The sequence below is a fragment of the Mytilus edulis genome, chromosome 9, assembly GCF_963676685.1.
Source record: "Mytilus edulis chromosome 9, xbMytEdul2.2, whole genome shotgun sequence".
NCBI classification, from domain to species: domain Eukaryota; kingdom Metazoa; phylum Mollusca; class Bivalvia; order Mytilida; family Mytilidae; genus Mytilus; species Mytilus edulis.
In genome coordinates this window covers 84,742,321-84,767,867 of record NC_092352.1, presented here as the reverse complement: position 1 = coordinate 84,767,867, position 25,547 = coordinate 84,742,321, and the positions used below count along the sequence as shown (strand labels likewise).

At 31.2% G+C, this 25,547-nt stretch overlaps 1 protein-coding gene across 7 annotated transcripts in view; it reads left to right on the top strand.

Annotated features, from left to right (window-relative positions):
* LOC139489226 (BAI1-associated protein 3-like) overlaps positions 1–25,547 on the top strand; it is a 248,385-nt gene that overhangs the window by 109,945 nt on the left and 112,893 nt on the right. For 3 of the 7 annotated variants that reach the window (XM_071275443.1, XM_071275446.1, XM_071275449.1), the window contains 15 exons: positions 1,356–1,519; positions 2,328–2,454; positions 3,050–3,118; positions 3,625–3,699; positions 4,057–4,158; positions 4,488–4,688; positions 5,757–5,825; positions 7,820–7,966; positions 8,490–8,603; positions 9,560–9,643; positions 10,316–10,397; positions 11,156–11,194; positions 11,561–11,684; positions 12,389–12,591; positions 14,319–14,968. In XM_071275443.1, the coding sequence (XP_071131544.1) occupies positions 1,356–1,519; positions 2,328–2,454; positions 3,050–3,118; positions 3,625–3,699; positions 4,057–4,158; positions 4,488–4,688; positions 5,757–5,825; positions 7,820–7,966; positions 8,490–8,603; positions 9,560–9,643; positions 10,316–10,397; positions 11,156–11,194; positions 11,561–11,684; positions 12,389–12,591; positions 14,319–14,422 (1,704 nt within the window). In that variant the 3' untranslated portion in view covers positions 14,423–14,968. Of the gene's footprint in view, positions 1–1,355; positions 1,520–2,327; positions 2,455–3,049; positions 3,119–3,624; positions 3,700–4,056; positions 4,159–4,487; positions 4,689–5,756; positions 5,826–7,819; positions 7,967–8,489; positions 8,604–9,559; positions 9,644–10,315; positions 10,398–11,155; positions 11,195–11,560; positions 11,685–12,388; positions 12,592–14,318; positions 14,969–25,547 lie in introns of those variants that run through there. The other 4 variants (XM_071275445.1, XM_071275447.1, XM_071275448.1 and 1 more) reach the window with 2 other exon arrangements.

Sequence of the window (25,547 nt, the reverse complement as noted above, 5' to 3'; positions counted from 1 at the left end):
ATTTATATCTATTGCATTTCTCCCTTTTTATTATGTCTTAATTTATGAAAGCATTTAAAAGATGGATTTTTTTCTGCTTTTTATTTGTAAACAAAAGTACTTTTGTACAAGGACCAAAAAAAGTCACGGAAAAAAATTCATTAAGGCAAATTTTCATTTGATTAATTTGGTCAAATTTAAAAGTTACCCTAATAGTGCGTTATTTTTTCCAATTACACAATGCATATCAATGATTAAGAAAACCCCTTGTGTTTTAATTTGATTTGTTTTATTTTAATCAAAGTTTCATTGCATGGTAAATTAATAAGTTTTAACATGTTTAAGTCAAACTCACAGCTCCCTTCTGTTTGACACTTTCTTCCTTATATCTTATTTGAATTAACACAGTGCACACACACTCTAACTTTCTTTTTTCCTTGATATTTATCCATAATGGAAGCCAAACGGCAACGTTTCAAGTAATATCCATTATGCATAAATGCTAGTTACGTAGATATGTTAAAACTCTTACAGCACTTAGCATTCAATTAAAGAACCATAACGAAGTTTAGCTTTGCATGTAAAGACACATTAATAATTGAAAAGTAGGTTCTGATATGTATATTTGAACAAACTGCGCGCTTTGCTAGCAATTTTCACAAGTTTTAAACTAATTAGCTTTAAGCCAGGCATGTAGCTGCAATAATTTTAATTGGCAAGTAAAATTCGTATATTTATCGAATGCTGTATATGCTAGGTCAGGGTAAGCGGTATATGCTTCACAATCCCTCTCTTTTCGGATTCTCTCGTATCAACAACGCTAAGGGTCAGTCATGGCAAAAGTTTGGAAAATTTAGGATAACTAGAAGCTATCTGAAAGCTATTTATCTTTTCTTTATACTATATTAACACGACCATGTGCCAAACAAATTGAACACATTTTCTGATCGTAAATAGTCTTTTCAATGTCCAATATATAACTGATTGAATTTATTTTAAATAAAGCTTCTGAATTTTTTCTACCTTTGTATTATTCGTAATAATAGTTCAGAATTGTTTAGTCAGAAACGTACTTTTTGTAAAACTACTTAATTGTTCTTTTTCTACATATTTTTTAACATGATTCTAGTCGAAATACGTTTTATTGATATTTTAGTTGCAAGCTAATTGAATTTGCTCCCTCGAAACGATTCTTTTTTTCGTTTCGGCAGCATATGTATATACTCTTCATTTGTCATAGTTTGAAAAATATAAATTGACGAAATTAGCAGAAAATCGTATAAAAAGGATTAGTCTATAACCAATTAAAATTTCATCTAGCTTTCCTGTGTTAATTTGTTCACTACCATGTTACAATATTCACTAAAAACTTGTAGTTGGACGTAGAATTCCACAAAACAGTTCAACAGACTCTCAGAAAGCCTGACAGCACTATCAGGACAGAAATTCAAGAATCAAAAGGCAATATAGGAACGGGACTTTTTGAGCTTTACCTTGCATTACAGGAATTTTCAAGCTTTAGAGAGAGACTTGTAATGGGGTATGCATCTTGTGACAAACAAATAATTTTTAATCTTACAAAAAAATCAACTCTTAATTCATAAGTAAAAGATATTCGTATGAATTAAACAAAATCTAATGTGTTGAGAACATTTGTTTACGGCAACCTCACCGTAGATAACGGGTTTATGTTACCCTTAAAACATTTGAAAGTCAACAAGTACACTTTAATAACATGATAACGTTTTGTTTTTCACTTGTACTGCTCTGCCTTGTATTATATGTTTATAATAGTGGTGAATTATCGAACAAAGACTTACAAAGTGCACTATTAAGTCAAAACAATGACGATGTTCCGTTCACATGACACACGTTTCTTGAACAACCTGCGTATACGGCACTAATAAGCTCGCATGACATATAGTGTACTTGTCATACTCACATTTCAGTTATATCAACCCTTTCTTTTTTCATTAGTGTGAATACAAGAGAAAACTCGAAATCATACCAGACTTTTAATTCAAAGAGGCAGACAAGCGTTTCGTCTACATACACTATTCAGTTGAAATTACCTGAACACAGTTGAAAAATGTATTAATTCAAACTTATTTATTTCTGTACATTTACATAACTGCAGTAAAAATGTAAATTTTCGTTCCCATGAAACTTAATATGTTTTATTATGGTTTTTGATGAGGTAAAAGATTGATCCATTGCCAATATTGTAATCCTTAAAATATTCAAAACCTTATTTAATTCAATTGACTCAATAAAGATAGACATATTCATGCTCAGATATTAACCTCTTTCGCTTCAAACAATATTCCCTGACATTTTTTTATCTATAGGGAGAGAAAACAGAAACTACATATTGTTCAGTATTATCAGTGGTTCCGATTTGCAGTACAGAAATGGTTAGATATCGCGAAAACCAAAGCCAAGCAAAGAATTCACAGAGCTGTTCAGTTAGACAAGGTCGGTTCTATAACGTTGAAAACTATGTTATTTCTCAGGACGAACACAAATTAAACATTGATATATAAGAAGAAGTTTTGACTAGCAAAACAATCAAGTTCAACCCATAATTGTTTTCTTAAAATGTCCTGTACTAGGTCAGACAGTTGTTTTTCATCAAATAGTTCTATGTTTGTTGACGTTTGTTTTTGATGCATTTGATTGTTTCTGTTGTTCTATTGTTTTCCTCTTAAAGTTGATATGGTTTCCTCGGTTTTAGTTTGTAACCGGGATTTTTTTTAATCAAAATCGATTTATGACTTTCGAACAGCGGTATACTACTGTTGCCTTTATTTATACTTGATTAATATTATCATATATGTTTGAGTAAGCTTGAATATTTTATATTCCTATAAGTATGGCAATCTACAATATGCAAGTTCGATGTTACATAATAGATCACAACACATGGAATTCAATTCAACATTCACTTACTCACTTTTGTACACTATATAATTGTTTACATTTGTGTATACTCATGTATTGTGTACAAAGATAAAATATGTATGCATTCATGTTTAGATGTATATCTGTATGTATTATATCTATTTGGCAGGTTGTAGATGTTAAATCTGGTGTGAAGTATAGTACGTCCTCCGTTGATGTAGTCTGCTGTTTTGCTCAGGTATGTGTTATAGTCTGTCCCCTTTTCTTTTTCTTTTTCTTTTTTTGCTTAATCAAAATATGGCTATGTTCTACAGTTGTTTTTTATTTTTATTAAAAGACATATTTTGGAGTCTTTTATTTTTATTAAAAGACATATTTTGGAGTCTAAATTGCTATGTTTTTGTAATATTATTAAGTGTTAAAAGTGGACTTATTGCTGTGTTAATCATGATCATCATCGAATGTGTACTCACAGTGATCAACATGACGAGTTCCACGGGAGCAGGATCTAATAACTGTTCCGAAAAAACATGAGATCAACCTAAGTATTTGGTTGCATTCATGTTAATCAATCTTCAGTTTTGTGAATTTGTTTTCGTCTTTTGTCTTTTTCAATGGCACAGGTAGCACACAAGCTACGTTTTGTACATGTTGTTACAATTAATCTGTTAAGGCTTTACGCAATTTCCTGCGTCTTAAACACTTGGTATCATTGTACATAGTAATTTAGTTTTCCGTTTACAGATTACAGAGTTTTGGAAACAGTTGAAATGGCCAGACTTAGTCGATGCATTTCCTTTAGTTCAACAAATCATCAAAGTAAGTGTCTACGTTGTCTTTTTCTGTTTCCCTGGTGTTAAGTATTATATTTTGCATAACGAACTTATAAAATATGATATAATAATGCAGTACTAGACGTTAGTATCAAGATATTCATACTCATTTTGTTTTGGTTCGAATTATCTTTCTCGTTGCTTTTGATTTGTTTCTCTCACTTTCTGTTATCTTAACTTCGAATTAGATTTTCTCATTTTAATACTGTTTTCGTATCGACTTCATGTTTTAGGACTTTTTTGTTCTCTATGAACAAATGTATTTTATGTTAGAAAGGTTAAATAAAATTCTCTAAAGGTTTCGCCAGTTATATTTGATACGCATGTGTTTTTATACTTGTAGGATATCTGTGATGGAGCTGTGTTGTACGCCGACCTCATTCATCAAAAACTGATAGCAGAAGGTTACTACGACGATGAAGGCCAATTTGATATTTCAGAGCCCGTATGTAATATTTACCCCACTTTTTTCAACCGTAAAAAAAAAATGGATAATTGATATTCTTTCAGACCTGCTGTTTACCAAGTAATCATTTGATTATTGAAATAAGTTTCAATTTTTCTTACTTTATTTTTTAACAAAGGATAATTTAAGATATATTTCTATCAGACAAAATTTGCATGTTTGAACACATGTTTAGATTCTTTACCAGACATTTTCTGGATATGACTGATTGCCTTATTTGTAAAAAATATGTAATTTAATGAAGCTGCACTGGTGAAATGAATATGAAGATGATTTTATAACGCAAAACATGTGTTTTTTTTTTACAGTTATGTATAACTATCAACAACGTAGAACATGTGAGGAAAGCATTGAAACCATTACCGGACACTCTACAGTTTGATAGACTGCAATCAGAATTAGACAAAAGTAACGTCAGAATTCAGACTAATTTGTACACAATGATAAAAGAGTCTGATAGTAATATGTCTAAAAAGATAAAAACTGTGGTTGACAGAGTAGCTGATAAGGTGAATATTTTTGAACAAATTCAAACTTCTACATTTATATCATATAACGGAAACCACATTTTTACCACTTTTTCTACTGTTTTACATCTAATTTAGTGATTATGATTATAACCAATGTTGACTGCTGTACCTCTGTTTTGACCTACTATGTCTGATTGTTTTGTTCACTCCTCGTTGTCGATATAAGGAATTTGATGAGACTGTTATATAAGTCAGAGGCATAGCTAGCTTTAAAACCAGTTTTAATCCACCATTTTATACATAAGAACATGCCTGTACCAAGTCAGGAATATGACGGTTGTTATTCATTAGTTAGATGTGTTTGCCATTTGATAAGTGATTTTCCTTTTGATTTTTCCTCGGAGTTTAGTATTTTTGTATTTTTACTTTTTACATTAATCGTTTCATTTGGTATATTTGATACCCAGAGCGTTCTAATCGTAACAATATAACTATCTTCAGACATTTTAGAGACTTAGTAGTGAATCATTCTTAAAATACTAGATGAAAACTTCTTTATCTATATCGATTTCGACTAAGCTAGAGTCGACTAAATTTACATCTTTAAATGAAACAAATCAACATACCTTATCGTTTGAGCCATAATTACATGTACCTTTGTGTTTCTGATCAATTAAATTCAGAAAGCCTTATTTTAAAGTATTGTTATTAATATAAATTTATGGGCAAAGGCCTTCCAAAAAGGAAAGTTTAATTGCTACATGATTACTCATTCAAATATATCAATACGGATATTTTATTATAAACAAAGTTTAATGACAGGACACGTGATTACAACATGTTGATGACGTTATAGATAAATCACAATCTAGACTTATGAGTTGTTGAGCCCAAAGAATGTCGTTCATATCTTTATTAAAAGAAATTAACACAAGTTTTTAAATATTCAGAAATATAACAATTTGTGACATTTTAGCAACTTAAAAGTGAATCATTCTTAATATACTAGCTGATTATCTTCTCTATCTATATTGTATGCATTAAATACTTATTCAGTTATTATACAATAACAACACATTAAATCACATAAGTATGATGCTCTTGTAGATGAGACCAGATATAAAGAAAGATGTGTTTCACTTAAACTGGGCCCCAGAAACAGTTCCAGCAGAAGATGTACGTTTGATAATTTCAAGATACTAAAGAGCGTACTCTATTTCTTTACTTTTCTGTGATTAATTCTGTAGTTTGAATTGTTAAGGAAAAAAAATAATATAATGTGCACACCTATAGTTCGAAATGTTCTTTCACAAGTTAGTATGTTCCCTCTCTTTTTGATAATTGAAAATCAATGTACCATGCAACCTAGTATTTCGTTAAAGAAAAGCATAAAATTAACCATATATTCATGAGGGAGGAGAAAAAGACAATTAAGAAATAGTCAAACTCATAGATCGAAAATAAACTGACAACGCCATGGCTGAAAAAAAAGACAAACAGATCAATAATAGTACACAAGACACAAAATAGAAAACTAAAGACTAAACAACACGAACCCCAGCAAAAACTGGGGGTGATCTCAAGTGCTCCGGAAGGGTAAGCAGATCCTGCCCCACATGTGGCAAATACGTTTTAAATTTGTCTCAAAAGTATTTGAATGATTTAACTTATGTATTCCAAATGATAAATCTATTGAAAAAACATGGATCAAAATTAGACATGCATTTAAAAGTTGCTGATTGTTTAATTTCTGTCATATTTGAAGTAACTGAATCAAAAATATCACCGATTATTTCCATACATGAGCCAAAAAGGGATAAGACATGTTGGTCAACCCTGCTCACCCTTTCTCAGCACCTGGGATCAACCTTTGGGAGGGGGTTCGTGTTGCTCTGTTTTTATGCCCAACCTACGATAGTAGAGGGGCATTATGTTTTCTGGTCTGTGCCTCCGTCCTTCTGTGCGTCTGTGCGTCCGTTCGTCCGTTCAGGTTAAAGTTTTTGGTCAAGGTAGTTTTTGATGAAGCTGAAGTCCAATCAACTTGAAACTTAGTACACTTGTTGCTTATGATATGATCTTTCTAATTTTAAAGCCAAATATAGACTTTTGACCCCAATTTCACGGTCCACTGAACATAGAAAATGAAAGTGGGAGTTTCAGGTTTAAGTTTTCGGTCAAGGTAGTTTTTGATGAAGCTGAAGTCCAATCATCTTGAAACTTAGTACACTTGTTACTTATGATATGATCTTTTTAATTTTAAAGCCAAATTAGACTTTTGACCCCAATTTCACGGTCCACTGAACATAGAAAATGAAAGTGGGAGTTTCAGGTTAAAGTTTTTGGTCAAGGTAGTTTTTGATGAAGCTGAAGTCCAATCAACTTGAAACTTAGTACACTTGTTGCTTATGATATGATCTTTCTAATTGTAAAGCCAAATTAGACTTTTGACCCCAATTTCACGGTCCACTGAACATAGAAAATGAAAGGGGGAGTTTCAGGTTAAAGTTTTTGGTCAAGGTAGTTTTTGATGAAGCTGAAGTCCAATCAATTTGAACTTAGTATACTTGTTGCTTATGATATGATCTTTCTAATTTTAAAGCCAAATTAGACTTTTGACCCCAATTTCACGGTTCACTAAACATAGAAAAAGAAAGTGGGAGTTTCAGGTTAAAGTTTTTGGTCAAGGTAGTTTTTGATGAAATTGAAGTCCAATCAACTTGAAACTTAGTACAGATGTTCCCTATAGTATAATCTTTCTAATTTTAATGCCAAATTAGATTATTACCCAATTTTTACACTCCATGGAACATGGAAAAGGATAGTACAAGTGGGGCATCCGTGTACTTTGGACACATTCTTGTTAGTTTTTATGTTGTGTTTTTATAATTTTGTTTGTCTTAACATATAGATTTTCATTATCTACGGTTTGTCTTTGAGTTATGAGTTTTGTTATTTTATTATCACGAGCCTCACTGTTATAATAAGGATCACAAGATCACAAAATTCAAGATTGCGTTCACATGTATGTGTACAGTTTATGTCGCTTTAATGTTTTCATTTTTTTTATTACTATTTTTAAAAAAATATTTTGGCTAGTAAATATTTTTATGATAAAAAAAATGTACTCATTATTTTAATAGATGTACTTATATTTTCTGTTCTACATACAGGCAGTTGGTGATCTCATGACATATTTAGATAATAATTTGTTGACACTCAATAGCAATCTTCTTAAAAGTAATTTTGATAGAATACTGCAATCAATTTGGGAGGAGTTATTGGAAGAATTTAAGGAGGTTATAGAAACAGAAGAGCCGGTGAGATTAAAAATATAAAACACAAAGGTTTAAACTGATCATCATCTACTTTTCGATTTATGTTTAAATGTGAAAACATATCATTATTAGTTTTGCAGACATAGTTTATAAACTCATCATAGATACCAGGACTAAATTTTATATATACGTTTCGTCTACAAAAGACTCATCAGTGAAGCTCGAATCCAAAAAAGTTATTAAAAGCCAAAAAAAGTACGAAGTTGAAGAGCATTGAGATCCGAAATTCCTAAAAGTGTTGCCAAATACAGCTAAGGTAATCTATGCCTGAGGTAGAAAAGAATGATAACGTTAAAGATACAAACTCTGGCTTTTACTTTTTGACTTGTTTTTTTTAAATGATATACAAGCAGATTGCATAAATTTCAAATTTCCATAGCTTACAATTCAACATACGATAATTAAAATGATTTTGTATTGAAATAACTGCATTCATTTTTCATTCCCTTTAAATTCACAACTTACTATGTAAAGGTTTCAAGCAGATTCTTCTTTAAAATTTCAGAGACAAACTTTATTTTACAAAAGAATGTATGAAGCTTTAGGCTTACTGGTAGACTTTTTCAATGCAAACGAAAAAGGCTTGACAATGGCAGAACTTCAAAGTAAAGAATTCAAGGTAGACATTAATACATTTTATCATTTGTCTTTTTTTTTATCTTTAAAACATTGTTTACATCAGAATATTTACGATTGAGAATATTCTTTATCCATACTCAAAACGTACAAATGCTTACCCTATGACAAAAAAAAATAATATAACAATGATTGTTTTTAAATAAATCTATTACTATTGATAAAGAAATAAAATTCCAATGCAACAACTTTTGTAACGTTCATTTTGATTGGATGACGTCACTTATTTACATGGCTTTGATTAACAATTGATGCTATGGAACGAACGCGCAAGCGCAGACGGCATATGATAGGTTTAAAATACATGCTTTAACGATGTTTTATGTAAGTTTAATTAGAACGGAGATAACACTATTGTATTTTAAGCTCCGATGGCATCAATTGGGGATTTGATGGTCGCAAATACCCGTTTACTGTCTCCGCTAACATGGCAAACGCGTCGCCAGTAAAGTCAATTTGTGACCATCAAATCCCCAATTGATGCCTTCTGAGCTTAAAATACAATACAGTTATCTCCTCAGTGATCTACAACATACGAGGTCATACGATTCAAAATTATCATTAAGCACGAAGTAAAAAAGGTTAGTATATGCGACATTATTCTTGGGAAGACAATGTATCTGCGTCTTTTAGTATCATGCAGTGATTGGATATACTTGTTCGGTAGAAAATTAAAGCATGATATTCATTTTAACCGGTAGTGATACATGTAATGTGCAACGAGACAAATAATTACAGAAGACTTTTGACATTCTTTATTAAAGACCTTAAAACATATAGAGGTTTTGTATTGGCAGACAAACACTTAAAGCAAATCAGACTGTGCTTTCATGAATCTCATCAAAAATGACTATCGAAAAATGCTAAAAAAAATCTCCAAGGGAAGCAACCATATTCTGCATTTGTACAAGTTTTATTTTCATACATAATTATTTTCAGGATCTTAAGAATAGACTGTCGTTATACAAAATGGATACATTTGCTTTGATGGAGAAGTTTTATGAAGAAAAACTTGAACAACAGGTAATCTTCAAATACATTATAAAGTTTGTAAAAAAAACTCGACAAAGTGTTTGGTCTATAGATTCTCTCAACTTACAAACATGTTTAGAGCAATGTTATTGTTCATAACATATTCATCTTAAATTCAGGAAATTATAAAATTTATATCAATTAAATTTACATCTGCAAAGCAAACTTTTGTTCAATATATTTTTACTTAAACATGAAATACATTAAAATTAATATAAAAAAGACATCCTTTTTGTAAACTCACATGTGATGTGATGTGATCACTTTGCTTGTTTCATGAAACAGTATTTAAAAAAGGACATTTGCTGGCAAATGGGATTTTGCAAACGACACTTTTGAATGGCAACGACTGCTAAACTCTATAAAGGTATTTACGAATCAACAATGGTTTCGAAATATACTACAATAGAATTGATTTGTTATAATTATATAGTATTATATTTAAAAAAAAACATCATTTGAAATATAATTTAACTTTGCACCCTTTAAATAAACAGACAATGAAAAGTTAAGGGGGCTACAAAGTATTTAGGAAAATATGAATCATAAAAGGCACACATCCTTGATCAAAATGTATAATCAAGATGGTTCTGCGATTCACACAGAATAATCTCTGTTAGAGAACTATTTTTGTACTACCTGATGTTTTAACTTCTTTTATAGAAAAATACTACTTCGAAGGAATATGGTGAAATCAATGTTAGGGTCTGGTGTAAGCATGATACTCATTCTATATTTGTGGAAGGTAAGAAGTTAAAAATTTTCATTTGTTTTTTTATTTTTTTATCGACACCAAGACCTCAAGACAGTATTGCTGTACTGGTCCTTTAGAGTACTTTATTTATTTGTTGAATCTGTATGTACGTACCTCGTTGTCAATATGATTAAAAGGTTTACTCTTTGGACCATTTAAAATAACTGATATCTAGTATTTGTTATATTGATCAGCTATTTTATTATTAAGTCTATTTATTTGAACTAAGATTCTTGTGGTTTCGAGTGTATTAAATGGTTATTTGAGAAACGGGTCTTGTATGCATTGCTATCGTCATGGTACGTATCAATAAATTACTTTCTGCAAAACAAGTACATGTACGAGACTCCCTTACGAGTCAGTGTCATATAATTTGTTGTTTGTAGTCTGACTGAAATTGATGTGGTATAAACTTTAGCTAACATTTTGTTATATATATTTTATTTTAAAAAAATGGAATAAAATATATGACAATACAAACAATATAATTGCAGGAAAAAAATCAATGTGGCAGCGCAGAAAATACTATTGACTTAGTTTATCGTTTAGTTAATACAAGTATCAAGATTTTTCAACATGTAATCATGTAACTGACACAAGGAATCAAAACATCTCATGTGTACAATGAAATTCAGTTTTATTCCTGCTACTAAAAAGTATCGATATTGTGATAGCCCAATGTTAAATATAAACATTAGCAGAATCGTCTTAATTGAAATTAAAGCGATCAAATATTTTATTTCTTTCAGTTATTGATGCTAAGAATCTTATCCCATTGGATGCTAATGGTAAGAAAAATATACATCATCAATTCAATTGAGTTTTAGAAATATGTTGGTATTTTATAGCCACATTTAAATAGCATGAGATAAGATAATATACATTAACTTAAAAGCCAGACTGTCTTATATCTCCATTTATTATCATTTGATCTGTACCCATACAAGTACAACAACAATAATCCGTGTATTGCTTATATTGCTTTATTTACCCTTTGAACGCATGCGATTATTATTGATATAACATACAAAAATTAAGAAGGTATGTTTTCCTCAATATGTCAAAAGCAAAGTAAGTCTGAATTGTTTTTTTTTAATCTGACTCTGTGATGAATTCGATTAATGTTTATTGGTAATTTTTATAATTTTTAACAGGTTTCAGTGATCCATATGTTGTTCTACAATTCTGTCCTGATCACGTATTTCCACATGTGCCTACTGAACAGACCAGAATAGTGAAGAAAACCTTGAATCCAGTGTTTGAAGAAACGTTTGAATTGTACGTTTTTTCACTAAACTATAATTGAATAAGTAAATACAAAAAATAATGAGGTAATAGTCGCTAGTTAATTAGTTTTTTTTTTCAAATGGTCACTGGGATCTAAACATCATCTGAAAAGTATGAACAATAAATTATTTAGTCATGTTTAGTCTTTTTGTCAATTTCCAGTCTCATTCACACCAAAACATTCCGAACTTTTTATACAGAAATTAAACAGCGACTAAATATTACAATCAACACAATACTAGAGCAAAACAATGGCTTTGAAGGATAAAAGACAAGAAAAATATTTTAAAACAGATTTGTATTCTTATTTCTGTGTGTTCTTCCTTTTCTATATAAGAACTTATTGGCAACAAATGATCCATACGCATATAATAGGGGCGACTCTTTAGATTACAAGACCAGCAAAAAACAGTAAACTTAAAAATACATGCTAAAGTTGATTGTCCGAGGGGTTGAGCTTTCTTTTTAAACATACTTCATCTTAAATATTGTTTATCATGTTTATTGTAAAGTACTAATTTTTTATTCACCTTTGATTTTAATCAGCAACAGTATATTTCAGAATGCTTATTTTATGTTAAGTTGCTGTCATTAAATATCATTGTCGTTTACCTCGAGTACTCTGACATTAGGGTCTTTCGTCAACTATTCTGTCAGTTATTCATTGAATTACTTTATGTGCTTCTTCATTACAGTTCAATAACACCTGAGCAGTGTAAGAGAAGAGGAGCCGTTCTAGTGTTAACTGTCATGGATCATGATTACGTATTCCAAAATGACTTTGCTGGTGAAGTTTACATACAACTGTGTGACATTCCAGGCATAAATGGCGAAGATGTTTCCGGTTATGAGTCAATCAGTTTTATGACGAAACCACTGATTCACCCAAAACCAAAAGGTTTGTTATCTTTTGATCATATGTTTTTGCGAATAGTTCCATCTTATTTTGTTGCAATATTATTTTAAATCTACGAGATAAAGAATTAAGACCAAACTCAGCCTTGGTCTTATTAACCTATCAATAAATCATCAGTAAAGAAACTTTTGAGCATTTGTATTCGGAAAACCACATAGAAGATTCGCATTGATATTAAAAATCAGAACTATATCAATTTGACTGTGAGTTGAATAATTAATTTACCATATCCCCTCTTCCTTTTAGAATGAAATTCATAACAGTGTAGCTATGGCCATTCATTGACTGGGGAAAATTAGGTGAACGTTCGTCTGTAATGCCCACTGCTCACGACGTACTTATCATAGAAATTTAAACTGTGAGGTCACCAAAGGTTCTAAACGCCTAAATAAAATAATTAAAAATACTAATCAGGAATAACCTTTGTAATTTGAAAATAAATAAAAATGGCCTTCAACACGGAGTCTTGGCTCACACCGAACAGCAAGCTATAAAGGTTGAATACTTAAAATTCTTTACTTGATTTTTTGTTATGGTTTGACCATCAATTTTCCTAATATGATATCGCACGTTCTTTCAGATTATCTTTTTTACTTAATTGGCTTTAAAAGTTACAATGCATGATGTCGTCTGTTTATGTAGTTCATATGTGTTTTTCGTTTCTCGTTGATTTTCGCGTTTGAATGGTTTTACACTAGTAGTTTTGGGGCCCTCTATAACTTGCTGTTCGGTGTGAGCCAAGGCTCCGTGTTGCAGGTCGTACCTTGACCTATAATGGTATACTTTTTATGAATTATTACTTGGGAGGAGAGTTGTCTCATTGGCACTCATACCACATCTTCCTATGTCTATCTATATCAATACATTTTTTTTTCAACAAAAGAATACATCACAAGAATATAAGTTTTGTAAGAAACGTGAGAAATTGTGTTGGACTTGAAGATAAGGCAAAGCGACAAATATCTGAAAGAATGAATCGTTTAATGGTATTAAACAAAGAAATCAAATGATTTTTTAATTATCCAGAACTCTTCACAAACAAAACCCACATGTATACGCATTGAATAAATAGTAGGCCATTCTTAAATGATCACACCGTAGAAGTAGTTGTGCTCTTAATCGATGAGATATTTTGTGAATTAACCCCATCAACTTAATAGTTTTTTTTACAATGGATAAACCTATTTTTTTTTATTATTATTAAATAATATCATCTCTGAACATTATTATTCTTATAAATGACACGGTTGTATGTGATGATTATAATAAATATTTAAAACAAATTCCTTTTAAGCTTTGTAAAAAGAAAGTTTCATTTTATGTATCGGAATGTGTAACAAGTGAATATTGCAATCCCCACTGGAAGGCCTCTGACAGACTGGGTGAGCATAAAATCATAGCCGTTGACAAACAAGTTACAACCTACAAACGTTTTACTGTCGACCACACTGTTATGCAATTAATTCTATTTACATATACTTTGTTTTACATAGTCCCTTTAAGAATCCTTAAGAGTCATCAGATGGATACAAATAAAACAAAACATGTAACAAAAAACACAGAGTGCATACGTACAGATCTGAGAATACTCGCGGTTACTGACATTTCGTTCAAAGCCAATAACAACTTATACAAAAAGATCGTTCATCCTAGACTCAACTATCATAATGTCTATAAACGATGAATGTTTTATTCTTTAAAATTCACAGGTATAAGTGCTTTAGATGTTTTAGCTAAACGTTTGTGGGATGAAGATGCTGTCGCGTTTGTAAAAAGGAGAACAAAGCTCGAATCACAGTCTCAATCTGGATGAAATGAAGGTTTAAACTTATTGTGTGAAATATTCAAGGATAACTGTGTCAATAAAAAGAAAAAGAATTACAAGCGGCACAGTTTGACACATGAAAGACATGAATTTCTATAAAGAAGGAAGATATACTGATACACAAAATGTTATACAAGTTGTATTTTTGAATCATATTTTACGTTAGCACACACTTCTTTACGTGTTTTGTTATGCAACAAAAAGTCTAACGTATTTTATGATCATGGATTCTATATTGACGTTATTTGTGCTCTCCAAAACATTGTCTTTGCATTATTAGATGTTTAGTTGTGGTTACGTATATGTATAATTGATCTGTGCATATAGTTTTTAATTATAATCTATGAATTGTTTATTTACCACCATCAAAATTTCAACAATACTGTCACAATAAACAGGTAATATACTACACAAATGTGTGTGTACACATCATTTTTTCAATAAATGTTTGTATGTATTTTTTTTAATTGATAAATGATATTTTACTTTTTAAGTATGTAAGCGATTCGTAATAAAACACAATTCATCAATAAATTGTCTGCTTTGTTTTGCATTGGGAAACTAAAATGGGAAAATTCTATCCATAAACATCCTCATGTACGTGGTTTCGATGTTATATTTGTTATTCTCGTGGGATTTTGTCTGATGCTTGGTCCGTTTCTGTGTGTGTTACATTGTAGTGTTGTGTCGTTGTTCTCCTCTTATATCTAATGCGCTTCCCTCAGTTTTAGTTTGTTACCCCGATTTTGTTTTTTGTCCATGGATTTATGAGTTTGAACAGCGGTATACTACTGTTGCCTTTATTTACTGTTGTTCAAGTTTCATCAATCCATGTATATATGTTTATATATTGAGCAGGGTATAAAAACAATCTAAGGATTCTATTTGAAGTCCAACAGGCGCGAGACTGGTGCATCGCTAGTGTAAGCGTCTCTTACTATGCATGCATTACTATCCACTGAAAATATAGAAAAGTACACTTTGGGTGTTTCATTTCCAATAACTATTCTTGTACCTTAGTTTACAAGGCTGCAGAAACATGTCTCTTGTGAGTTGAGGCAGACTCATCGTATCGTTCAACAAAATTAGTGATGGTGACATTTAAACTCTATATCAGGTATTCACCGCAACTCCTAAATGAGATATAGAAACGCCTTTAGGTATTCTTCTATTTAGAAATAGCAAGTTAACAAATCAAAAAATGAGATCATCATGTGTAATGCCCAATATCGCTTAGAAGGTCAAGATATGAAGCAAATATAAAAGCCAAAATTATTTAGATATCAAATTATGTGTATTTGATGTTGGAATCAGTGTGTTTATTCTACAAAGGAATATATGTCAAAGTTTGTCAAAGTCTAAAACAAGGACGTTTTTCTACGAGTCAATTACTGGAGAACAAGATCTGTTTAATGAGACAATGTAGATAGCTTGGTTGTAAAAACTTATGAATATGCATAGTGGAATTATCTATTAAGTGTTCTATAAAAGGGGTTGTGTAATGTTATATTTCCAGTATAAAGATTTTAATGTTAACATCAATAGATAAAATGACTGATTCGTTATTTTCTAAAATCTCCCCTTTCGTGAATGATGTAATGGTACATGTTTGACTCCAAGTTTTGCAGTGAATTGCAAGTTATTTAGTTAAACACTTCGATGAGTGTTTCTCTCATAAAAAAAAACAAACTGTTTAGCTTTGTCAACAGAAAATAGCCAATATAATTGTATGAAATCAACAAAGATCAAGGATTAACATTTTACCAGCAGAGAATTATGCATACATTTACTGTTACATGTTGATATATGTGTCCAGATCCCAACAATACGATGTGTTAACACTTGTGGAAATTACAGTTGTAGAAGTGCAATGATTATTGTAGATAACTTTCAATCTACGACGCATCATCGTGCTTGCAGGCTAAAAATGTCATCCTACAAAAAAAAAGTTAAACCACAAAAATACTGAACTCTGAGGAAAATTAAAAACGGAAAGTCCGTAATCAAATGGCAAAATCAAAAGCTCAAACACATAAAACGAATGGATAACAACTGTTATATTCCTGACTTGGTACAGGCATTTTCTTATGTAGAAAATGGTGGACTGAACCTGGTTTTATAGCTAGCTTAACCTCTCACTTGTATGACAGTCGCATCAAATTTCATTATATTGACAACAATGTGTAAAGAAAACAAACCGACATAATAGGTATTAATGTCAATAATACAGCAGTCAACATTGTGCTATTATCCTAATCACTAAAATATAATCCTACAAACATGTAACAAAGAAGCACAAAATGACATTTAGACCAAGCATATAGTACAAATCAAAGACAAGAATACACAAATTAACCATAGCATAATATCACAATGACGGGATGTATGAGTACAGAGCGACGCCATATATGTAACTAAGAAACATAAGAAGACATATAGACAAAGCAAATTAGCAAAATCAAAGACAAGAACACGAGAATATCATAAACAATAATGACAGAATGGTCGGGTGTCAGCGAAACAATTTCTAAAACATGAACATTGTATAGATTTTCTTTTTTCTATATACTACATTCGATAAAGTTCTACGGAATAACACTTACTTGCTTCAAAATAGATATTAAGTATTTAGCAATTTCCGTGTAATCTTATTCAGCTTTTTTGAAAATATAAAAAAAAGACTGGCACAGGTTTGTATGACAATATTTGCTTTCACAAAATTCATTGTAAATTTAATAATTCCAACAAAGCATTTGTTTAAAATATCTTCTTCCGGTTCCGATAAACATGTTTTGCTCACCTGGCATATGTGATAAAGAGAGTGCGAATTCTAAAATAATTCTTCTATATAACTATCACTTTAATCATTACAGTACTAAAAAGTAAAATCACAAAAATACTGAACTTAGAGGAAGATCAATTGGGAAAGTCCATAATAACATGGCAAAATCAAATTACAAAACGCATCAAAAACGAATGGACAAAAACTGTCATATTTCTGACTTGGTACAGGCATTTTCAAATGTAGAAAATGGTGGATTAAACCTGGTTCTAAACTCAACCTTAAGTAATTGGAGTGACATATTGTCCGCAAATTGAACGATACATTTAGTAGTCCATGTTAAAACGCCTTTTTAACAGCAATTGACATAATGTTCATTGTTCTTGTATTGATTGAGATGAAAAAGTTTATGCAATAGCTTACATATTCGAGTCTTCCAAAGAATGTGGCATATGTGATCATCAAATTATAATAGAAATGTGTCCATTTTTGAAAACGATAATCAATGTTCAAAGGAAATAGACAGTTTGAGAGGAGAATATATTGAATTGCCCAGACCATGAATTGTCTTTGTCACCAGATAAAATAAATCGTAATTTTACCCAAAATCTGCCATTTACTTTACTTAATACATAATTTACAATGCAGGTAACAAATTGTTGTGAAATTAACTTTGGAAAAACTTCGGATATAGTCTTCTTAAACAAGTGTCATTTTTCGCTGTCATTAAGCAGTATTCAACTATGACTTTTACATTATTATCCCAAATGGAAAACTTTCTGATTTATTTAATCATTATAATAAAAGGTGAGTTTGTTTTAATGAATACTTTCAATATTTGTAGTTTTGCCTAAATGTTATTGTATGAAGGATGACATGGATTTAGGTCTTGAAAATCAGTTTAATAGCAAACGTTACTGCACGTTGACATTTACTTCACTATTTATTGGATGATGATTCAATTCATAAATATACAAGAAAAATAACCTACCTTAGGCAGAAACCATTTGTTTTTCGGAGGAGTGGAAGGGGGGTGGGCTAAAGATTTGTTTGGAAAAAAAAATTGTTTCCAGTTTTTGGAGAAAAAAAATAATTTGTTTTTGACACTGAGAAAAAAAAATGTTTGTTTCACCCTCAGCTGCCACTATATGTAATGCTAAAATTGAAAAAAAAATTCTTTTTCGACCTGTTGCCAAAAAAAAAGATTGTTTGTCGCCGAAGGAAAAACAAATATATCGCTTTGATATTTTCAGTAAGATGTTGCTATGGCGTAAGGATTGTTTTCGCTAATACCAGAAGTAGAGTTTCTTTTGAAGATGAAAATGTATTTCGACCTGCATATTTTGTGTCTATGGCAAACAGAAATGATAATATTCGCATCAGAACATGTTTAATAGATGACACGAGCAACTGCTTCGATAATTCTGTTGTAATAAAAGCCCCAGATTTCTTACACTGTACTAAGTTCAGATTATTTTGGATTTCTTTGAAACAGAATATTACTCTAGGTAAAGGAAATGAAGTTAACAAACAGGTTTTACTTTCAAAACCATTGGATGAAACCATTCCTATCAATTTCATTGGACTGCGGACATTTTCTGGAAACAACGACACTTGAATTTTACTGTCAGGTAAGTTCGTTCGGGAAAAAGACGAATCTGGGATACTCTCAAATTTCAAAGATGAAGTTCAGGCAGCATAACTATTGTTTGTGTTTTATTAGAAGAAAACTAGGTAAAAAGAAATTTGGAAAAAAGATCGTTTTTGTATCATAATGGATTGTGACGTAGGATTGATTTTGTATTTGAATGGAGCGAAATGATTGGTGCTTTATGAAGAGATGCATCGGCACGAGCACCAGACATCATTCCCGATTTTTCTGGTGTTTGTGTTACTTATGTTTCAATTTGTAAATCTTGCATTGTGTTCTGTCCTAGATAGCGTTTATTGCTCAGTATTTTAACAATGTTTAATATTGCGAGAAATGTATGTAACAAAACATGTTCTTTTTTTCTTTAACATGTTCTTCGGTAATCAGTTCGTTTCTATGATATACAGTATGCCCTTCTTTGACTTATGAGAATTGAAAGCACATTATTGTGTATATCCTTAGATTACCCCTAGTTTCTTTGGTAGCGTAGTAAGTTTGTTTTTCATCTATGACTTTGACTGTCCATTTTAATACCTTTCGTCCTTCTTTTTTTTATGTATGTTTGATGCAAAATCTTTTACAGTACTTTTGAGCTAACAATGGTTTTAATCTACTAGAAATAAATTATTCAGAAGTTTAATAAGTTATGTAAAGTGCATTGTCTCAGACTTGTAAAAAAAAGTAACTCGGAGTTCAGTATTTTTGTGATTTTACTTTTTAAACCTTTTTAGTAGGCATGAAAAGCGGCGGGTAAGCGGGTGTCTCAATCAAACATCTCTGACAAAATCCATTGAAATGTATTACTAACCTTAAAGAAATGAAAGCGGTGATGCAACGTAGTTTAACAACAAAATGAGCAATATCAAGAAGTTTAAGTTTATCTACAGAATTTGCTCAAAAAGTTAAAACAACTTTGTAAACGCAAAACCTTATATTAAAATTTTAATCTTATGGTTGTAATCTTAAAAGAAGTGAATTTAAGTTGTTTAGGAGAAAAGGTAAAACATGACAAAGTCCTCTAAAATTGCTTCAGATTTTTTATTTCTTCAAACATTTATTTATGTATATTTATAGTATGTGATATTTGCATAAAATAACTTTGTCAAAATTGAAATTGAAACATATACTATGATCAACAATATTATTTATTTTGTAAAAACATATTTCCGTAATCCATTACTGCATACCATATTCTAAAATTATTTTCATTTACTGCGTACATTATTTTATTTTGTGGCATGTTGTCCAAAGTTACAGTCGTCTTGCTGATATTGTTTAACATCTCAAATCTTATTTATTGATTTTTGTATTTACATTGTATGATAGATCAAATTTATTCGTTCAGTGTAAATTCACTTGTTTGTACTAATATTTCTTTTAATTGAGTTATTCCATTTCAATTCAAATTTTGTAATGTGTCTTTGTATGTTGTGATGTTACACTATTTTGTTCACGTAAAAGGTGGGGAAGGTTGCTACCTATTATAGATTTCCAATAAAATGACATACGTACCTAACTCGACGTACGCACGTAACGGGACCGGTTATTGCTTTACCAATTAATTTTGTTAAATGCGTTACTCAAGTTTTAACTAAGCATTCCTAAACTATGAAATCCATTCATAATAAATTTTATCAATATCAAATATTTCTAAGATGATGAAAAACGAAAGAAATCATGATTTTTATATATCACGTGATTATTGAGATTCCCGCCTAAATTTCACTGTCATAAGACCACGTATATATACGTATCTTTACCTATCATACGATTCATTTGAGTTGTCTTTCATGGTTTTGACAATGACTTTGATTTTCAGATATACTTATCTTTGCAAAATTTAATGAACCTTTATTATTTGATATTTGTATTGATTTTGTTTTTCGTTATCAGATAGATTCTTCTTTTCGATTTTTAACATGTTTAATGTTTTATAATATTTAATTTCCGTGGGTATTAATTTATATAGATTTTGTCGTAATTTCAGAAAAAAAATGAACTCAAAATGTTTATCAGAACGTGTCTCTGTTAAATTTGATAACTGGGATTGCTTTATTAAGTATCATTTTAAACGTTCTCTTCTTCTGCACTTATATATATATAATCTCCTCAATTTACAATCTTCTAAAAAGAAATCAACAGGGAAAACGTACGTCAACGGGAAGTGAATATTTAAAAAAAAAACATTAATACAGGTCATGTACTTCTTTTAATTTTAATAGTTGACATATACTTTTCTTTCAAATGAAACAATAAAAAAAGAAAATTGTAGTTGATAATAATGTGTGTAAATAAATGTGTACACCAATTCGTTATATAGATTGTAATTTGGAAGTTGTACTTGATTAGCAAGTGATGACTAATAATCTGCATTGACCACTGTGGATAGTAAACTATCAACTTATCATAGTACATAGTAATTGGCTAAAAATACCCTGTACCCAGGCCAAGTATTTCTGATTAAAAGTGGATGAGAATGTCTATTTACATAGTTGTTACATTTTTGAGACAACTATAATGTCACTTCAGTCTTTACGGGAATTTTCTTTTTACTCGTATTCATCCGATTAGAAGTAGATTTAAAAGCTATCGCATATATTGATTGAGTTAACGAAAATTTTAAGTTTCAATTTTTGTCCCGCTTTGGAGGTATATATATATATATATATACAACTCGTCTAAATATCAACCCAACAATGTTAGATCTGTAAATTTGCTTTCGCAAATTTTTGGTTCTTCCCTCGCCGGGATTCGAACCCATGCTACTGTGATATCGTGACACCGAATCGCCTGCACTGCAGCCGTCCCGCTAGACCACACGACCACCTGGGCTCTCAAAAAAAAGAGCTTTCGCTGGCCATGTGTTACCTTTCCACGTCAGTTTTAATCTAGCGGCGTACTACAGTACATGATATATAAGGCATGAAGATGTTATTGTTACAGATCAGCTATATATATATATATATATAGAAGTGACAACTATGCGACAGATCCAATGACAGGATCACCAGTGAAGGTGTTACACGACTGAAAAAAAAACCCATTTTATATTCATAATTATATACTTGTATATATGGGATTGACTGGTAGCAGGCTAGCCTCGAATACAAATTCAATTATTTTGTTGGACCTCCTGATCGAATGACTTTAAGACTATTTTTCGGCTTCTCCACCAAGCATGATTCATTCACGAGCAAGAGCAGGTATTGGTTTACTCGTATAAAGACTAGTGTGTCTTTATAGTGGTTACGCTCTCTTGTTACCTAGCATATGAAAATGCGACTCTTAATTGTCGGGCATGTTTCAAAAGGTATATGTATTTATCATTATAATTAATTTTCATCATCCTCAATATATATGTAATATTTGTCACTGGATATAAGACATACATCAGTATCATCATCATCATAAATACTATAGCTTGCGGCTTAATCTTCGTCGTAAGTACATGTATTATATATAGCTGTAGTCGTAAGTATAACGTGAGGCTTAATTCGTATCTGATATTTTAGCCAGATTATGTCGAGAACTTATTTTACGAATGCATCTCTATGATACATAGTTTTTATAAATATCCAAGTTAAAGCCAATGGAGATCGTTTATCAAATGTTCATGTCACAATTAAAACAGATAGAAAGGGATTGACTCGTGAGACTGAAACGAAGCATAAAAACAGCTAGCCATTTCTAGTATTTCCAAATAAGCTCCATGTACCGTAATGATAGTATCCACAGCTGCTGAACACTATTTTAAAAACAACTACAACTAATAAATAAAGAATAATTATCCCGTTTATAATATTGATCAACTATGTCGTACTGTTACACCATTGTCCTAGTACGAATGTGACTGTCCCAAGTCAGGAACCTTTAATTCAGTGCTAGTCGTTTGTTGTTGTGTTTTCGTTGATTTTTTTAACATTAATTTGGCTGTTAGATTTAGTTGTTTTACATTTGTCATTTTGTGGCCTCTTATAGCTGACTATGCTGTATGGACTTTTCTCATTGTTGAAAGCCCTTCGTTGGACCATAGTTGTTTAAATTTCTGTGTCATTTGGTCTCTTGTGAAGAGTTGTCTCATTGGCGATCATACTACACCTTGTTTTTTTGTACATCACAAATTAAGAATAAAACATTCATAGACAGTCTAGAAAAGCGAGACCTTTTGTCATGTCAAAAGTACAGAGTATCTGTAGGACCATTAGTGGTCATAACTGTTTAGCAGATTTTATGTAGTGCCCATGTGTCCATTAGATTACACGTCAGTATCACATGTCTGTGTTCAGTGAGCTACTAAATCACGGGAAAAAATCCAATTCAGTATGTAGTCTTAAACTTTTAAATCACATGCGAGATGCCTAATGTTCAGACATTGTTGTTTTTAAAAAGTATTTCTCAAAGTCAAACGACAATCATTTAAGTTTTTTTTTTCGTGCAATACAATTTGTGATCATGACCGGATCCAAGATATTTGAAAGAGGGTGTAGTTTTCTATAATTGAATTTATATTGACGAGCGGAGTGATGCAAAAAACAATTTGGACAATTATACGCTAAAAATTATATGGATTTTAAAACTTATTTAGCGATCGAAAAGGGGGAGTACGCCCTCTACCCCTGTATCCTCGGATGCAAGTTTAGGTATACTTAAACAAAAACCTCGCCTCATAATTTAGTATAGGTAAAGACGAAAAAGTACTTTTGAAAAATATGAATATCTGCCCACATCAAATTATCTTCAATTAAATTATAGAAAAATATTATTTTGTTTTAAAAGTCGAGTACACCTTTTACATTCGGGTGTGTTTGAATCAACTTTACACGTTAAATCTTTTTAAAACAATAAAAAGGCAACCTTCTCGCTTCGGAATTCGTTATTTTAATATTTGCATGCTAACTTTCGTCTTGGTAGTTTTTAAAATTCATAATTTGAGAAAAACTAAAATATGGGTCAAGTGAAATGACAAGAAATGATGGGTGTGTTTGATTACAAGTTGCTAATTTACTTGTTCCATTATATTATTTGTGTCAATAAAATCATTCAAAGTTTAGTGACAAAATGTTTAAAGAGTAAAAAAATTAGTTGGGGGTTGATTTTTACTGACGGTATATTCCAGCAAACAATGCGTGTTCAAAGAGCAAAACATGCATGCAGTGTATGCTCCACTCCGTCATGCTTCAATGCAGTAGGACGAAATACGTTGAGTTAGGTCGGTTATGTCGAGTAAAGTCATTTTATTGGAAATCTCTTATAAAACGTTTAAACCCGCTGTATTTGTTAGCACCTGTCATAAGTCAGGGACCTGATGTTCATTAGTTGTCGTTTGTTGATGTGGCTCGTAAGTTTTTCTCGTTTTTTTTTACCGTTGGTTTTTCTGTTTGAATGGTTTTACACTAGTCTAGTCATTTTTGGAGCTGTTTATAGCTTGCTGTTATGTGTGAGCCAATGTTTCGTGTTAATGGTCATACTTTGACCTTTAACGGTTTACTATTTCCTCATAAGAATCATTACTAGGTTAGACAAAATTCCCAATACCTATATAAGTTTGATAGAGTAATATAAAATTGATACAGACTTTTGTGTATGATTACAAAAGTATTAAAACCAAAAAGTCCTTTAAACATGTTGTTCTAAATCAAATTAATACAGGTATTGGGAATTGTATCTAACCTAGTTATCATTCTGATGAGGAAAAAGTAATAAAATATTGTTGGTATTTAAAACTAGAGGCCTCTGGTATAGTGGGTTTTTTTTTACTAAGAGTTTCGCATTGCAATAACAACGTACAAATCATCGATCCTGGCAATCTCCAGCAATACAGTAACACCTATTCACCTGTTTTTTTTTTATAATTGCAACAAAAATCATTTCTTCATAAAACTGGTTAAATTGTAAATTAAATCTATTTAAGGACATGAAATACTTGGTGTCAATGAGGACCAAGTGTTCCAGTGTTTCAACAGGCCTTCCAAAAATTCAACTGACATTTTATCTAGTTTTGAATATGCAAGCGATAATACTGTCACATCAAAAAGTATCACGTCATTTGCAATCAATCAACACTCGTCTATAGATGAAGCCAATGTAAAGGAAATATCGACTACGCATCTACGCATCTTTACAGAGAAAATCTTTTCACAAAAATATTACTTCACAACGCAGTCACTTACCTTAACAAATGATGCAGTATCTTACAGGTTTCCCACAACCATATATCCAGATACACAATCAACTACAAAACATAAAATTGATCTGACCAATGACGTGTATGTTTCAAAAACTTTCTCATCAACAGATATTAAACGGACCGGATATTTCATTACGACTGTCATTTTGTCTACAAGAATAGCACAGCAATCTACTGTATCCAGCACTGAGAATAACAAAATTAAAAATTACCGTCATTTCAAATGCATGTGCCGGTGTCTGACCTTTCTTAGCAGTTGGGACTTTCTTTTAGGTCTCAATCTCACGAGAACACAACTATCGGATAGTATGACGCCATACTTAATAAATCTGAAGAAAAAATATCGAAGTAAACAGAAAAGAAACAAACACTTACAAATTAAAACTGGTTTGCGCAAACGATAATCGACAGACTTCAGAGTCGATAGGGTTGGTAGGGATTATAATAGTTTGTTCTGTCCCAACCTTTTTTGTTACATTAGATATCATTGGAT